The sequence below is a fragment of the Papilio machaon genome, chromosome 9 (genome assembly GCF_912999745.1).
Source record: "Papilio machaon chromosome 9, ilPapMach1.1, whole genome shotgun sequence".
Classification (NCBI taxonomy): Eukaryota; Metazoa; Arthropoda; class Insecta; order Lepidoptera; family Papilionidae; genus Papilio; species Papilio machaon.
The window spans coordinates 1,354,330-1,372,028 of record NC_059994.1 but is presented as its reverse complement, the minus strand read 5'-3'; the positions used below and the strand labels follow the sequence as shown (position 1 = coordinate 1,372,028).

At 37.9% G+C, this 17,699-nt stretch overlaps 1 protein-coding gene across 2 annotated transcripts in view; it reads left to right on the top strand.

Moving 5' to 3' along the window:
- LOC106712875 (tolloid-like protein 1) overlaps positions 1–15,237 on the top strand; it is a 51,191-nt gene extending 35,954 nt beyond the window's left edge. Inside the window, exons 4-18 of one of the 2 annotated variants that reach the window (XM_045679271.1) lie at positions 2,114–2,185; positions 5,034–5,208; positions 5,541–5,567; positions 6,077–6,288; positions 6,622–6,829; positions 7,246–7,454; positions 7,682–7,817; positions 7,902–7,997; positions 8,133–8,347; positions 8,708–8,936; positions 9,505–9,703; positions 9,984–10,188; positions 10,556–10,685; positions 10,826–11,004; positions 14,795–15,237. In XM_045679271.1, the coding sequence (XP_045535227.1) occupies positions 2,114–2,185; positions 5,034–5,208; positions 5,541–5,567; positions 6,077–6,288; positions 6,622–6,829; positions 7,246–7,454; positions 7,682–7,817; positions 7,902–7,997; positions 8,133–8,347; positions 8,708–8,936; positions 9,505–9,703; positions 9,984–10,188; positions 10,556–10,685; positions 10,826–11,004; positions 14,795–14,874 (2,372 nt within the window). In that variant the 3' untranslated portion in view covers positions 14,875–15,237. The remainder of the gene's footprint in view (positions 1–2,113; positions 2,186–5,033; positions 5,209–5,540; positions 5,568–6,076; positions 6,289–6,621; positions 6,830–7,245; positions 7,455–7,681; positions 7,818–7,901; positions 7,998–8,132; positions 8,348–8,707; positions 8,937–9,504; positions 9,704–9,983; positions 10,189–10,555; positions 10,686–10,825; positions 11,005–14,794) is intronic. The other variant, XM_045679272.1, reaches the window with a different exon arrangement.
- Positions 15,238–17,699: the final 2,462 nt, after the last annotated feature.

Genomic DNA, 17,699 nt, shown 5'->3' with positions numbered 1-17,699 from the left:
TCTCTGTGATTTATTATCTGTAATATTAATCCAAACAAGGATTTTTTTATTCTTTTTTTTTTTGTTAATATCTACGTAATTTAAACAAAAATATAGGAATCGTACCTTCAAATAACCATTAATATTAACTCTTACACTAGCACTCTATCTCGACGTTCAAAGTCGTATTTAATATAATTTGAGATGAAACAGTGGTTGGAAAAGTTTAAAAATAGAACGTTCCAAGGTTATTTGATTAGCTTCTCGGAAAAGCATAAATGTCCAATATTGAAGCTACATAGATCATTTATTAAATTAAATGCGACAACTTCTTATTAGATTTAATATTTCCTTTGAAATATCAAAAGATCATTTTCAAATAAAGTCTCTTCCATCACCTTGCTATGTCTTTCGGTGACAGACTTTGTTGGAACAAAGTTCCTTATCGCGCGTTGTGAAAGGGGGCTAGACGGAAAAAATTCTTACAAAAAGTTGTCACGACACTTTTTGCTATAGTAAGTATGTTAACGACGAATGAGCGCTACTTCACCATGGCAACGACGTGACAATATATAACGAAAATTCATAGAAATAAAATGTACTTCTTGTGAAGACTTAAGTTTTTTATTCATAGAATAAACATTGATTCCTTCACTAATTAATAGAAAGGAACTTCGTTCCATCCGGGTGTCCCTTGACACCTCTCGAGTTTTTTTTAAATTTAATATGGTTAGAATAATCTTAAAACGAATATAGTAGTCAATATAAACTGTATTCCGCGCCATTTATTTTTATAGAGCATTTGCTTCGGTTAGCAATAAAAAATGTTCGCGGTAAAAGCGAAAAGCGCGGGAACGATTCGACCGCAGCTCTCAGTTATCCAATACAGTAAATACTAATGCTGGCTGGTTTAGAAATACAAATACAAACCAATAGGACATCAGTTTTTATTATCATTTGTAACAGTTACTGAGAGACGGTTTGTCTTAAATCGTTGTTAACATTTTCGTATACGTAAAAGTTTCATTTTTTATAACAAAAATAGCTATTTAAACAAATATTTTATGTTTGTCACATTAATCATTATAATTATGGAAATTTAAAAACTATTTTTTATTAAAATATATTTCAATTTATGATATTAAATTCTCGTTGGAAACCGCAGATGGCTTTATATAAGAAGCACCCGACCATGAAAATAGGTCGCTACTGTAATTTTTTTAAAAGAAATTTCCATTGAGTAACGCCCCACATTTCAATCCCTTCCACTGCGTCCTAAATGTGATTTTTTTCTACCATAGAGTGAAATATACAAACATATATAAATTATTTCAAATAAAGATAAATATAACAAGAAAAAAATACTTTGATAAAAAATATTGCGTGAAACTGAAACGTTCTTGCTTTATGTACTCAACAATAACTTAGTATATATTTCTCGTAACACATTAATCACAAATGAGGTCACTTAATGATAACGTGCGTAACACCTCCTTAAAGTTCAAAGCATCATATAGCAAAGGGTGTTGGTGTCGAGCAACCCTTACTTATAAAGTAATTTAATTAAAATGTTAGCAAGGCATTGCATTGTTTTAGTTTGAAGTATCATCAAACTTTACAAAACTTAAACATCAACTAAGTTGAGTACGTAGAAACTTGCCTGTATAAATTGTTCAGAATTCAAACATTTCCGACGTGGTCCGGAACACTACTCAAATGGTAAAATCAATAAATTTGCTCAGTTGTACCATTTAAATTATATTAATGTCTTAATACTTGTGACATTTTGTTTATGTACTTAGTTATATAAAAATATTTGATAGTATTTTTCCTACGGATTTAGTTTGTCTAAATATATAGTAACTTCGCTACGAAATACAATTTAAATAAAAAAATAAATGCTTTATCATTTTGGCTGTTATGTAACATATATTTATTCTACGCTTTAGTTAAGATAAATAATTTGTTTGTGTGTCTCAGAAAAACTAAAGAATGACTCAATCTTTATATTCATTTGTCTATGTGTGAAGTTGAGGCGGGTCGTTAGTATACGATGAAGTATATATTATTTTAAAGTTAACATTTTAATTTTAAATGAAATTAAAGCCTTAGTGACGTTGTTGTTTTTGTGCAGCGATCGCGAAGGAGGCCACGGAGCCTTCGAGCCCGGCCTCCATCGCCGACGCATCGCCCACTAAGCTTCCAAGTACGTTCACATAAACTAACGTTAACTATAATAAGATCTCTGCACATTATATTGTCATTTGAGATTTTAAAAAAATAACCTAAAAAATGTTGGTGTAATTTTTTTTATTGGAAGTAAAGATTATTCATAATTAAATACAAATTAAAATTCTAAACGTTTTTTTTTTCAAGATTAGAGATCTTGTTGCAGCTATGGCTAGTGTTTCATGTCACCCACTCATATAATCGTAGCACAACATTCGTTTAAAAGATTGTCGCACATTCCTTCATAAATTCACAACCATTCATCAGCTTTAGAAACGTACGTGGCTGCAAAAAACTACCGCGATATCATGTACTTTTTCCTCATTAAAAAAAAAACAAACTGAATTGCAATTTATAACCTTTGTCACGTTATCAACTGTTTATACAAGAGAGGTTGTTCGTATCAACGACCATGGCTAGAGCAGAGCCTGCCCATAGTAACGGAAGATTCCACAGCAACGATAAAAATATGTAGAGCATACGTGATATGTAGCAGGAAGTCTAAAAGATTGGGGCGCACGTAACACACACACACACCTATGAAGATCGTGTAAATGCTCATGCTTGGTCAGGCATCTAAGAACATATATAAGGCGAAATACACATCAAATAAACCTGTTCCGTTACCAGCATTAGGTGGTTTTATTTCCCCGTGCGCCGCATTGGGGGTGCACCGTTGATTATTGCCGGTGCACCTCCCGTGCGAGTTGTTCTGTATATCCGCAGTCAGTCCCCTACCCGGGGCCGATTTAGGATGTACAGAGGTTAAATATCATTTTGTACTATACCAGCGTGATTACTTTCTTCATTCGATTACCTTGAAATCAGATGAAGACATAATCAGGAATTTAGTAAAATTCCCTTCTGTCTTGATCACAAAAAACTTTTAAAAGTACACTCTTTCATCTAAGTTTATTAAAAGAAAGTCTTAAGTAAAGGAAAAGGTGGTGGAAATTAACCACAGTGTAAAGTAAGGAAAGCGCTGCAAAAATTGGTATTAACGAAGTTGTTACCGGAGTAAGCCGCAACGTAAAGCGCTACAGCGGCGAGAGGGGAAAACTTTTTAATGGCTCAAAGCAGCTTACGCTGGTCTTACGTCTTACCTAAGTGTGAACCTTTATTATCACTCATACATGCTCTAAAACTCAAAAACAAAGTATTACGACACTACTTAATTTTAGCTTTAGCAGACCAATATAAAAGTCATTCAAATATTTGAATAAACTCCACGGACAAAACTGATATATTTTTAAAGCTCGATCGGATGGATTTAAATGATGTCATCAAAAACAGTTTAACTTCACTTCTACGAAGAATGGGTGCATTTGACTTAAAATTGAATAGTTAATTTCTATCAAGGCAGTTCTAATTGCTAAATACTAATTTACACGATATTCAACCTCTTTAGTAGAAAAGAAGTTAAATCTTTAGTAAACTGGCCGCGTATAACGCCGTATAAAAAAAGAAAGTGAAAAAATGCGAATTGCGCGGGAAAAAGTGCGTGTCAAAAGCAAGCAGGTTTTAATTATTAATATATGTTATTAAGTATTTATTTAACGTTTTTATAATACTGATTTTTTAATTCATATTAGTGTATACAACGGTGAAAATAATCAAATAAAAGTGTTTGTTATGGCACTTTATGATGTTTCAAGAATTTATAGGTAAGAAGATCATTACTTTTAGAATTTAACGATTACAAATTGTAAAATAATCATCATAATTGTTTTTGCAAAAGCTTTTCCTCTTTGCGACACAAAATCTAAATTGTAAAGTTTTAAGAACGGCATAAAAATGTGTTTTAATTTTTTCTCGCACTACGTCGCAATTTTTATCAACATTAAAAATTGAAACAATAGACAGGTCCGTGATTGTTGTTGCTGCTATGAAATGCCTTGTTTTTTTTCTTATAAAAACATAAGCTTTCGTAGTTTTTATGTTTTTAATTTGAAAGTTGGGTTTGCGAGAGATTAATAAAGGTTTCATTTTATGTATATTTCTAGAACCTAACTGTAACTTCGACAAGTGGAAAATAAGTATTTATTCTAGACAAGAGAAATAGCACCATTTTTGTTATAACTTCAAACGTATTATGACTAAAAAAACCTAATTCACTGAATCGCATTATTTTTATCGTGCAAGATGTGGGAAACACTATTAACAACACTTCGAGTCTTTGATGGTTTTTGTACACGATCAATTATTGGTTTAAATCCTAATAAAAAATAATCTATCAAATGTCATTTATTACTTTGGATGCTTTTATCAAACTTGACCCTCAACGTGGAAAGTTGAGATGTCACCGTTGAGTTGGGTCGACATTTTGGTTACGAAAAACATCGAAACGTAATAGACGGGGCAATTTTACTCAAGTAAAATCGTAGAAGGTATATTCTGTATGTTATTTGTAGATTTATCAGTTATTCGTTATACTTTCGATTGCTAATTATGACAGTAAGATCTAAATATTACTACTATTATAAATGCGAAAGTTTGGATGGATGGATGTTTGTTCGAAGGTATCTCCGGGACATAGTCTATAACATAGTCAGATAGAACAAAGTCTAGAACACATATGCTACTTAGTAAGTTGGTTTTTTTTTATTGTGCGCGGACGGAGACCCGGGCGACAGCTAGTTATAAATAATTTCATTACAGAGGAGTCTTGTGAACTATGGCGTCACATCTCTTGAACTTGAACTGAGCTGACAGTAGTACTTTTTTAACAGCCGAAAGTTACTATCAATAACTTAACTTCTGACGATTACACGAATAGTTTGTTTCTTTTTGTGATGATATGCCTTATAAGATGTATTTGTAACCAGAGTGCGACGAGTCGTTCGTGAGCCGGGGCGGGGCGGTGAGCGGCTCGTTCCACGCGCCGGAGCTCATCAACCCGAGCAACACGAGCCGGCAGTGTCTGTACACATTCGTCGCGGCGCCCGGACAACGAGTACTCGTGGAGATACGAACCTTCAATCTGCGCGGCAAACCGCCAGAGTAAGGACACGTCTTTACTCATGCTACACTTAAAAATAGGCGAAGACTGAGAGTTGATTATAGTTTCAGGGATAGGACGTAATGTTGAGAAATTAAGATTCCCTATTGAGTACCTGCTTAGGCTTAAGCACCACCTTATGCTACACTTGAAACTATCGGCAAGCAAACTGGACTGATTAAATTGTATACCATAATGGTTTCTTATGAAGTATAACTATAGTTAATACATATGTTAGTTATAATAAAGGATAGAAAAGAGACGAAAGACAAAGATTTTGCTTGCTGTTTTCCTGAAATATAGTCTTAACTGATTGTTAACTTTTTTTTTCAAGTGGAGCCGCAGTCGGAGAGCTACCAGCGTAAGTTTTATAATTTATCTTTTCTGTATATAGATAAATAAATAAAATATGAAATGAATTCTAGCTAGAAATGGAATCGGGTCAAACTATTCTCACATGTGCGGCAGTCAGCATTTGATTTATTTATCTATTGCTTCCTACAACATATTTATGGGTCGGGCTTAATCTTTCTAATGGAGGTGGAGTTCACAAACATTTAGGAGTTAGCGAAAACTTTGTCCGCCATTAGCAAAACTGCAATAACTACTGAAAGGGACGTGGGCTGATAAATAAACATGTTGGGTTTAAGCATGTGGGAAGATTTGCTTGGATAATAATTTAATGTCCATTTAATTAACAATAAAATAATTAGTGTGGGTTTCCACTGCTGTGACACTTGTATGGATGTGTTATAGCCATCCCTAACATTCCCTATGAAAAAAAAAAACCAGAAGTAACAATGTACTGGAACGTAATTTAAGACCAAATGAGTTAAAGCCTTATTTCGAAGCGTATGGGTGTGTGTTCAGATGCATGCACGAGTACATGGACATCTACTCGGAGATGACGTCTCTGGAGGCGAGCGAGCTGGTGAACTCGGCGTTCGGCGGACGCTACTGCGGCCCCATTCCGCCGCGCCGGCGCGTCTCCCTGCACCGCGCCCTCGCCCTCGCCTTCTACACAGACAAGCCCTACACACCGCCCACGCTCTTCACTGGCACCTATCGCTTCATCAACTCCTGTTAGTTGTACAATACACACCCACAGTTTAATAATTGAATAATTGGCACGGTCCTGACACGACATTCTCTGTTCGTTCGTATCCATAAGTTTACTCTCTCACAGGACAACGAAAACAAACATATTTTATGTCTTAAGAGAAAACTGTGGCAGGTAAATTTGGGATTCACTATAAATTGTGTGGATACTTACTTGTATTTTCTAAGACAATAAAATTAAGCATATAACAATTGAGTAATGAAAGAGGACTTCTAAAATAATAATCATACATAATTCTTTTTGTCTTTATTCATTAATTTGGGAGTAGAATAAATAATATTCGTAAATTTATCAGCGGAGTTCGAAGTGGGGTCGCCCGTGCCGAACACGCTGTGCTCGTTCGTGATCGAGGCGAGCAAGCGCAAGACGGGCCTGCTTCTGTCGCCCACCTACCCCGGCATCTACCCCAAGGACATCAGCTGCAACTATCAATTCATTGGACAGCCAGGACAACGGATACGCCTAGAATTCAGAGACTTCGATCTATTTTTCGGAGGTCCACAGTAAGACACATTTCCCTATATTTTTATTAATGTCCTTATGATATTTTAAAATGCTTTTTAAATTAAAATCAAAACTAATTTTGTGATTGTTTAGTATCTACGTGAAATATTCGATTTAAAAAAATATTTATGTATCAGATGTTAAGTAGTTGCCCATCTGTGTGATATTTGTTCTATCGCAGTTGCCTATCTATCTATTGTTGGTGATCTAAAGGTGGCAAACGAGTAAGTGGCCATCTGAAGTCGATAAAATAGAGAACTGGCCGCTGTCTGTTAGAAGTTAAAAGGTAGAAGATGTGTTGCCTTACTTTAATGAAAAGAGAAAAGGACGTACCGAATGAAGATTTCTTGCTGAATCCACTTCACCCTCCCATTCTTTCAGCAGTTTTCCATGTGTGTAACCCGTTGTTTGGTAGTTGCCCCTTCGACTGGGTGCGCGTGTACGACGGGCCCGACAACTCGTCGGCGGTGATCGGCACCTACTGCGGCCAGCAGCGCAACCTCGTGCTGTACTCCAGCGACGAGCGGCTGCTGGTCTCCTTCTACACGCTGCCGCGCGCCGCCAACACGCAGAACCGCGGCTTTAAGGGAATATTCGAGTTCTCAGAGAGTTTCGTTAAGTTAGGTTAGTATACTTCACCATTAATATAATTTCAAAATAAAATAATAAAAGGATACGTTTGTTTTAAGACTACCGCTGCCAAAAAAGCATACCCATTTTACAATGTTATTTCGATGAAAGAAGGACCCGTGAAATCGAAAGTCTGTAGATTTGTTCAATGTTGCACTTTATTATGTTTACATGACAGATAGTTGTGATACACAATGATTAGTTTTGTAATGTTCTTTCAGATTTTATAAGCAAACACGATGCAGAGCACATCCGGGGCTCAGAGTGCGATCAGAAGATTCTCAGCAAGAAGGAGTCCACCGGCTTCGTGTACCATCCAAACTATCCATTCCCTTATATACAAAAAGTTGTTTGTAGGTTAGTCATACTATTTGTGGTAGAAAACATGAGAATAAAATATGAGAAATTGCAATTATTCTGTGAAAAATCTTCTCTTTCCAGATATTTTATATACGGTATGCAAGACTCGCAGAATTTGGAAAGAGTCCGCCTCGAATTTCAAAACTTTTCTATACCAAAGGGTGAACCGAAACCGGAGTAAGTATAATTTGGAAATAGATTTTCATAGTAAAAAACCAAAAAAACCCGACTCCAGGGATAGAGATGAATCGAATGACACATCCAAACTCACATACATACAAAAGTTCCATACATGATGAACACGTGTTGCAGTTCTTGTGCGGACGGGTACCTGAAGGTATACCTGCGAGGGCAGGAGGCGACGGACTCGTACGACAAGCACGACGCCGAGCTGTGCGGCGAGGGCGAGCCTGGCCCGCCCGCCTTCCCCCCACCACTGCTCTCAGACGGTCCTCGCCTCGTCATGGTCTTCAGCTCCGGAGAGCTGCAGGGCCGAGGTTTCAAGGCCAAGTACACATTCGAGACCGGTCAGTTATCTTTGCCAAGTCACATCCTAGAATACCTTCATTATATTCATGAATTGACCTTCGTCTCCATGATTCAGAACCGTGGAAAATAGAAATTCGTTTTATTGTGTTAAAAGACATTGAAATAGTATGTAACACTATTCCTCGCTTTAGACTTAAAATTTTTGTCATCTTGTACCAGTGTGCAAAAATCCAGCGACTAAGAAGGAGCGGCATGTTTAGCGAATCACTGATATGTGAAGACCACGTCTGGAAAGCTGCAGTAATGAAGAAAAAAAATCCTAGTTTGATATTTTTATTTCAGCGATTTCGTCTTTTGATAAAGGCAATAGAAGTTTTTTTATACAAAATGTTGTCCAGAGTACCGCGTGCCGGGTACAGCGGCGCCGGGCGGTGAGTGCGCCTTCACATACCGCTCGGAGGCGAAGAAGCGCGGAGAGTTCAATTCGCCGCGATATCCCAGCAACTACCCCTCGCGTACTGACTGCAGCTACACCCTCGTCGCCGCACCCAACGAACAGGTCACCGTCGTCTTTGACCACTTTAAAGTCAAAGCGGATGCCTGGAACGCCACCGCAGGATTGTACGGGTGAGTACGGAGTCCCTTTTTCCTTTCAGCGCTATATAAATTATCGCATGTCTAAAGAAATATCGCATTGTCTAATAATTATCCGAAACACATCTCAATCTCTTAAGACTGATGAGAGCTTCGGACCTTTGAGCGTCGGTGGCTCAGGGGTTAAGCACTTGACTTGCAATCTGCAGGTTCTCGGTCCGATTCCCGCCATGTACCAATGTGTTTTTCGAATTTCGATTAACATATCCATACACTACATTTATCGTAAACATCGTGATGCAACCTGCACATATCTGAGAAGAAATTCAAAGATATGTATGAAGTCAATCCGCCATTGGTCAGCGCTATTGACTATGGCCAAGTCACAACAAAGTTAGGTTAGGCTCCGCGCCCCTCAGTGGGAACGTATAGTGAGCTGATGATGATGATGAAAGCTATAAAGGCCAACTAGAGAGGAACTTCAGCATCAGTACATGATAGTGATCTAGCAGTTTCTGTATATTGACTATATTATAACGAAAATTAAATAATAGCAGAGAACATTATGACATCTTTCTTAAATGAATTCTATTTGTATCAGCGGTGCGACATGTAGCGAGGACTGGGTGGAGGCGTGGTGGACAGGACGCGAGGGGTCTCGAGTGCCGCTGGGCAGGTGGTGCGGACCTGCCACACCTGGCCCGCTGCAGTCACCGCGCGGTGCACTCGGCCTGCTGCTGCACCTGCACACCAACAACGAGGCCGTCGCCTCAGGGTTCAAGGCCAGGTATATATTTGAGGTAAGTTGGTACGACACAATGCTACAATTTACATTACATAACTCATAAGCTTCGTCAGCTGGAGGGCAAGGGGTGGCAACTAGTCTCCCCCCACTAGAGAACTTAAAAAATATTAAATTAGATATAAAAGCTACTTTGACATACTAAGTTGATCCACATTGGTAATTCAAAAAAAAACTAGTCAGTTTTAGAGAAAAAAAAATTTGTTCCCCCTGGATCTAGTCTAGATCATTTATAGCAGTTTAAAGAAGTGCTATCAAAGACATGTATATGTAAACAGCCAGCGAAGTCTATATTCGGTGACTGCGGTGGCAACATGTCGGGGGCGGAGTACGGGGTGATCACATCGCCGCTGCACCCGGCGCCGTACGCAGCGCCCGCACGCGGCGCCGCCTCGCGCGTCTGCAACTGGTTCGTCACCGCGCGACCCGGCAAGAGACTGCTCCTCAACTTCCAACTCTTCGCCGTCGAGGGACATCTCATCGGTAACACAAATATCTTGCTTCAATGTTTACCACTTCTAACTATTTGTAGGTTGTCGATCTTACTAATATTTGGATGGATGTTTGTTAGAAGGTATCTACGAAACGACTAAACAGATCTCGATGAAATTTGACATAGATGGAGAACGTAGTTTGAAAGAACACCTAGGATAGTAATCAAGTTTTTTTTTTAATTCCTCGTAGACAAAGTCGCGGACAACAGCTAGTATGGTATAAGTGGTTGAATATTTTGAATGAAGACTGGATCGTATGAAAGAAAGTGTGCATGAAATGTTAGTGATTTCAGATATTGTAGCTGAAAGAGATGTATGAAATGTACGAGGGAAGAAAAAGACTGTTTTGGCTGCAGATCGCGGATGTCCGGCGGCGGTGCTGCGGCTGTGGTACGAGAGTCCGGGCCCACCACTGGAGCTGTGCGGGGAGAAGGCGCCCACCGACCGCTGGCAGTACCTCTCCTCCTCCAACTCCATACGTCTCTCGTTAGTATATTAACCTTTCTCTTTCAGTACATGTACTGTCTACAATTTTGTTAAATCCCCACAACCTTACTATATTAACATCCTACTAACTTACCGAGTAACATCGATTTCCAGCATTAATATTTCTTGTACATTTACAGATTCATAATAGCGGACAAGTCAGTGGGTGCGGCGGGATGGCGCGCTATCTGGACAGAGGTGACGACGGAGACGGAAGGTTGCGAGAACGCGTGCGCGGGCGCATGTCTGCCTCGCGCCGCCGCCTGCTCCGGACTGCAGCACTGCGCCGGCGCCGCGCCCGCAACTAAACCACCACACTGTTAGTATACACACACATACAACACACACACTAACATAATCAAACATCACTAGGTTTTGCAGACAATTTTTATTCACACCTATTGTTATCCCTCACATTCTCTTTAAAGAAACAAATACAACAGTATGTGAGACAGAGACAACAATACAAGTGTCATGACAGTCGAAATTACAAAACAGGAATACAACTTACGCAAACTGTTTATTCCAATTCAGGCAATTTTGCAATAAACTTTGTGTACCCGTATTCTAATTAATTATGTCACAAGAAAGTTTAAATGATACTAAAATCGTTAAAACATTAACAAAGGAATAATTTGTTTAAAACATTGATAAATTATTTTATTTTGGAATAGTGTTAATAGTCGACTTACCGTGGGTTTCTGAGACATAAATATCTGTATCAAACATATCGTCATCCCTGTCATTGTCTTTGAAAAAAACAGAGATAACAATATGTTTTATACGGAGATTTTTGGTCTCAGAAGCTATTTGTTTACATATAGATAGGTGTTATTAATGATGTTATATCTAAAATATATTAAAACAGTATCCAAATAACGCGATCGTTGAATAAGTTGAATGTAATTATTTTTAATTATTTAATTGAAATAAGATAAGAAAAAAATTAATTTTGACATCAGAGAAAGATAAGATTCGTATGTAGGAAGAATATAAAACAATTATTCACAAAATTCCACACACTTATGCTTCAAATAAACATGACGGCAATGATACTTAGTTCAAAACATTCAACTTCAAAGAGTCATAGATAAAAAAATAAGCGGTCACCGGTGACTTCATCAGCGTGTAATTAACAGAACAAGTAGCCTATAACATTCCCGCAAACATTAGCTACCTTCCTGTTAAAATCCCGTCAAATTCGGCTAAGTCGTTTCAGAGTTTACCTGGAACAAACTTCGACATTACATACAGACACTCCAATTTTTATTAATTGTACACATATAGGTTAAATGTTTAACAAGAACAATACATTAAATAATTTAGCTATAACTATAAAAAGTACATACAAGTACCAAGCATTTACAGCTTTGCAAAGTTTAAAAAACAGCAATTAATTAGCTTGAATACATCACAGTCAAACAAGCGTTACATGTAGAGTTGCCAGGTCGCCAAACCTACTAGCCGGACAGACTAGCCAGTTTGGCCGGACATTTAGGTAGAAAAGTCGGACACCCTGTATTATTTAGAATTTTGTCTCAGTATTAATAGGTACACTCTCGTTTGGGAAATGTAAAAAGCCTAACAGAAACCGGACAACTCGGACACCATTTATTTTGGCTGGACACGCAATCAAAAAGCCTACCTATGTCCGGCTTTATCCGGACGCCTGGCAACGCTAGTTACAAGTCGCAAGCGCAGACAATAATCTATATAAACACAGAGCCATAGCTTTTTAATGCATTTGCACAAAAATAAAACGCACTTCGCTTCTCCATAATACACAAGCGATACTATGACATTTTAAATAATACATAAATATATGTTTTAATGTATTTAAAAGATTTCAACATTAATATATAGAATACGAAATATACATATATTGTTCTCAGTAGATACGTTTAATAGTTAATTATATATTAACATAAAAAGTGATTTTACATACAATTTATGTTTATATAAATATACTGTAGTTTAAAGTCATTTTAATTGGCTATTTATTTCCAAATTTACTGTTTACTTTAATTTCAGTAACTTTATTCAATAGAAATGAAATCACAATTAAAATTGTGGCACCGCACAATGCAAAATTCACGTTATTACCGTTGAGTTACACTGCAGTTACATTTGTACTGACTGTGCGCTAATTTGTCAAAGACTCTCCCTCCCTCTACCATAGACTCTGCTTAGTACCGTCATGTAACGCAGCCGATACGTATTTTATAATATATTTTTTTGTTTTGTTTGTGTATTAATTCATTGTCGTTTTCTTTGCTTTTTATTATCTTAAGTCTGATTTGATAGACTTGAAAATTTTCAAACTATATTTTTACCTCTTATTTTGATTCATTCGTTAAGCATTAATCTTTGACCGAGAAAATTTTTTTTAGTTTCATGAAAATTACATCCAATAATAAATTTATTGCGCCAACTATTTATGTAACCTTTTTTGTCAACCTTTCTGACCATCGACACGTGACGTCACAATGCTATCCGCAAAGTTTCTGCACGCAACAAAAATGAATACGTATTTCTATTCCTTTCATTCCTTTTGATTAGACAGAGACAACAATATAAATACAAGTGTCACTGCAGTGGAATACTACGGTTATATTGTATAAGCACTTGTATGTTATTGGCATTTAAAGAAGAAAGAATATTTTAGACGTTTTGAAATGATGTATTTTATTGTAGCTTGTTGCGGAGTAAGCAGTTGTTATTCATAAATATCATGAAACCTCCAGTTATACCTCTTTCTCCCAGATAGGACCTATATAAAGTGTTAATAAACACAAGCAACAATCTTTTAGTTCAAATGGTACTTTAACAGCCAGTTTCTGAGATCTTAATTTCTGTTTAAAATATATTGTCATCTCTGTTCTTGTCAAAAATGACAGAGATGACGATATGTTTTATACATAGATTTTAGTCTCAGAAACCAACGATTAGTTTCCTTTCCTGTTCTATTATTGTGTACTTTCATTTATAATCCGTGCAAAATTTATTTTAAATATTTCGAAAAAAGTTCTTAGTAAATACCAGTTATTTACTAAGGCAATGAGGATTCAATTGGAAAGAGCCATGATAAACTGCTTACTCCCGCCTGTTTATTCTATTGTAAGAAATTTATAATGTAGAAATGTTTAAATGACAATTCTTAAACAATAACTTAAAATAAAGTGTGTTTTAACTTTTCTATCTTGACGGTTCAATGCAATCTTTGTCTCAGAGGATATTTTGTTGTAAACTAGTTTAGCAGACAAATAAAGAGTTAAACGGAATTATGTGTTGTTGTATTAGAATATAACGATGTTGTAACACAATGGACTCTTTTATTTACAAACAGCGACCCTTTTAAATATGTACATCTTAAATATTCACATTTAATAATCCATTTTACATATCATGAAATATAAACCCACTAAATAGTTCTTTTAAAATCCGTTCTAATTCTTTTTATATACTGTGATGACTCAGGATAGTTAGAGATTTTGTGCAAACATTAAATTTGTTAAGAAATATCTAGGTTATGTAACATCCAAAATCCAATGGGACGAAGTTTGCATTGAGTCATCGCACTATGGGGCCTGGAGCTCTGCGTCTAACATTGAAAATACTAGTATTGTAACCATTTTATTCAACAAATTTAAACCCCGTGAAACTAATATAACGTATAATATGTAGTATTTTCAATGTGTAGCACAGTTGCAAGGACTCCTAGCATGAGCAATGTAGCTGATAAACTCAATGAGGCTCACAAGCTCATACTAGGACAGCTTGACGGTGTTGGTGAGCTGTCGCACAGCTCGTCCTGTCAACAAGCTGATGACGATTCACCGTACCGTCACCTCTTCGCTCATATGCACTTTCTCCTTTCTGCGAACCGACTAACATTCACATACAAGAACTTTCATTCTGCTATTCTCATTATAAATCTTTGATGAAGATGTATGTGGTTTACAAAAGAAAATGGTTGGAAATTTTGAAATTATCAAAGCATTGTTATCAATTTTTTTAGCAGAATCAGATTAAGATGGAATTTTAGTCGGTTGGTTTCTGTATAAGGGGTAGAATAAGGGATGAGAGCGGGTGTGTGGCGGTGTGCGCAGGCGCAGCGAGTGCGGGGGGCGGGGCCGCGCCGCTAGCTGCGCTGATCGTGCTCGCGCTCGTGCTCGCCGCCCCGCACTGACCGGGCGCAGCGCACGTGAGTCTCTGTCACACCTCGGCCACGCCACCTCGTCCGCCCATACGACGCTATCCATGCTCAGTTTATTTCGGCGCTGTCCATGCTTCTCGTATCCAGTTCGTTTTTTTCAGCGCTATCCATGCTACTCATACCCAAGTCGTTTCTTTCGAGTTCCTTGATTTAATCTTCACATTTCCGTTGCAGCGCATTTCATCCGGCTCGATGGACCATTTTTTGATTTAAATAAAATCTTTTAACAGTAAATGCTTGCTTTAGATTTATTTGGAGTTAATTACACGTGGACTAATAAATTCCTTGATTTACATAATAAATAATATTCGTTAAAGGAAAGTTTCTTATTCATGGAAATTTGTTAGGACCACGTGTATTGCTCGCACAAGTTTCACTGCTTGTTCACGCTTCTTCTTCTGCTTCTAGAATGTATCTTTAAATGTTTTGTATGTTAAACTAAGGTATAAACTAAATCATAAAAGATAAAAAAATGTTTTAAAATTCCCTCTATTCCTACATAATTTACTTTCTTATTTTTCATAGTGTATTACTAATGTGAAAGCTCGACTATATTGTGAGGTTTATTTAATGTAACATAATGATTGTTTAACATAGCTAACGTTAAATGTCCATTTAAAAGTTCTTCTCCTGTGTTAAGAAATGGAAGAATAATTCTATTTTTAGGAATTATTACAATTTAATGAATAGGGAAGTGATCAATAGACGAACCGTCCGAAAGGTTTGAATTGATACCACTAGTTTAGTGGCTCCTTGAGACAGGACGAAGCAGCAGCAAACAAGGGTATTAGAGGTGGGTGTGGTGGTGCACACAGGCGGAGACAGCGCGCAGTCGGGTGCTGGGGGGGGCGCCGCGTGGTGGGTGGCAGGCGTGGCGGGCGGCGGCGGAGCGGCGGCGCTGGCGGCGTGCGCGTGCCGGCGCCGCTCGCGCTCACCCCGCGCTCCCCCGCCACCGCCGCGCCCGCCCCCCCGCGCCCTGGCAGCGCGCCTCGCCGCCCCCGCGCCGCCCGCGCACACCCCGCCGCCAGCGCACCACGCCGTCTGAACGACGACGCCCGCGCCCGCGCACATGAAGCGACGCAATACAACTATTACGTACACGCGGTGTTTCATTTTGCTAACCCATATCATATTGTGTACATGTGTAGAAACAAATATACAGCGTATTGAATTACTGCGTGTTTTTGGATTATAAGCTGTACCCATATTTTAACTCGTCGTAAACTCATATGTCTCCACCGAGGAGCTCGGAGCCTATTGAAGTTAGAGGTGACTAGGCCTTAGTGAATCACGCTTTCCCAGTGCGGGTTTGTTGACTTCGCATATGTCATCACGATGCTTTCCTTCACCGTAATAAGGCCAGATAAACGTATATATGAAATTCGAAAGTCAATCACATTGGTATGTATATGGCGGAGATCGAACCTATAATCCTAGCATGAATATGTGTGACAATCGTCTTCGTATCGTCATCGTCAATTATCTCGAAAATTAGCCTATTTTTTTTTTCAATTAATGACAAACAAAATCATAGCTTAAGTTCATGTATGAGCTACTTGTATCCTACCATATCGTGTCAGGTGATTTCTTTTCGAATAAATTTTACATATCCTAAAGTAGGATAGCCGCTACATCACTTGCAGGCAGAGATATTCTCGTCTCTGTCGATAACGGAGAAAAAAATACTTTCCGGTCTTTCTAATAAAACTGGGATGAGAAAACATTACCCTCTTGCTAGTCGAGTAACTATCCCACACCTGCTAATATTGTGGGCCTCAGGGAACATTCTCGAGAGCAGGCGACGAGCAAGACAGGGGAAGAGTTGCTAAGAGTTCATATAACTCAGCAAAGGATCGATCGATAAACAAGGCTTCTGAATCTGCGTTTTTATTTCAGACGTCTCTTGAGACTTATAGAAAGTAAGTATCTACAGGATGACTGGTGAGACAATAACGATACTTGAGTTGAATTGGCTATGTGGCGATCATATAAGATGAAAAAAAAAAAATTCAGTAAAATTGAATTTACTGCTGAGTAAACTTAACCGAAACTTAAATAAAGAATTACGCAACGCATGGTCACACTACGCGTGAAATGGTTTATAGGGAAATTTTGAAAAACATGTACTTAGTACCTAATTTTATTATATAAACTTCACGAAAATTCGTGTACCGAGTGTACTCCTTCAATATTTTTAGTATCTCATCAGTCACCTGTAGGTATATGCGGTATGCGAGTCATGGGTTACCCCAATGCTAACAGTCGATCCGATTTGAAGAATTTTTGATTGTTTGTGATTTGAATTCTTAATTGTTTTTGATTGTGGTTACACGAGGTTACAACACCCTCCGGTGCCCCCCCCCCCCCCCGGGACATGGCGTATGCATAAAGCATTCCCCTCTTTAAAAAAAAGAACAATGTTTACAACAAAAAGGTTGAAGGAGGTTACACTACATTTTCCTACAACAACTTTGCCAATGATTTAGTATGAACGAAACAAAGAAATAAAAAACACCAATAAATTTTAATGACTTCTAACAGAGTAATATTTTACTAATAAAATGAACAAAAATTGCGTTAACTACGCATTTAAAAAATTCTATTTGTGCATTACAAAATGTCCATAAATGGAGAATTACATAGATCTTTCAAGAAATAGTTGAATTAGTATAATGTAATCGGCTGTGCGAACCCCCGATAATTAACTTACTGACCACTGCATGAAGCGTCATCTGTGTAAAATACGCCACACTAACTTGTTTAATCGCACATGCACCCCTTGCACTTACGTTCGCGTA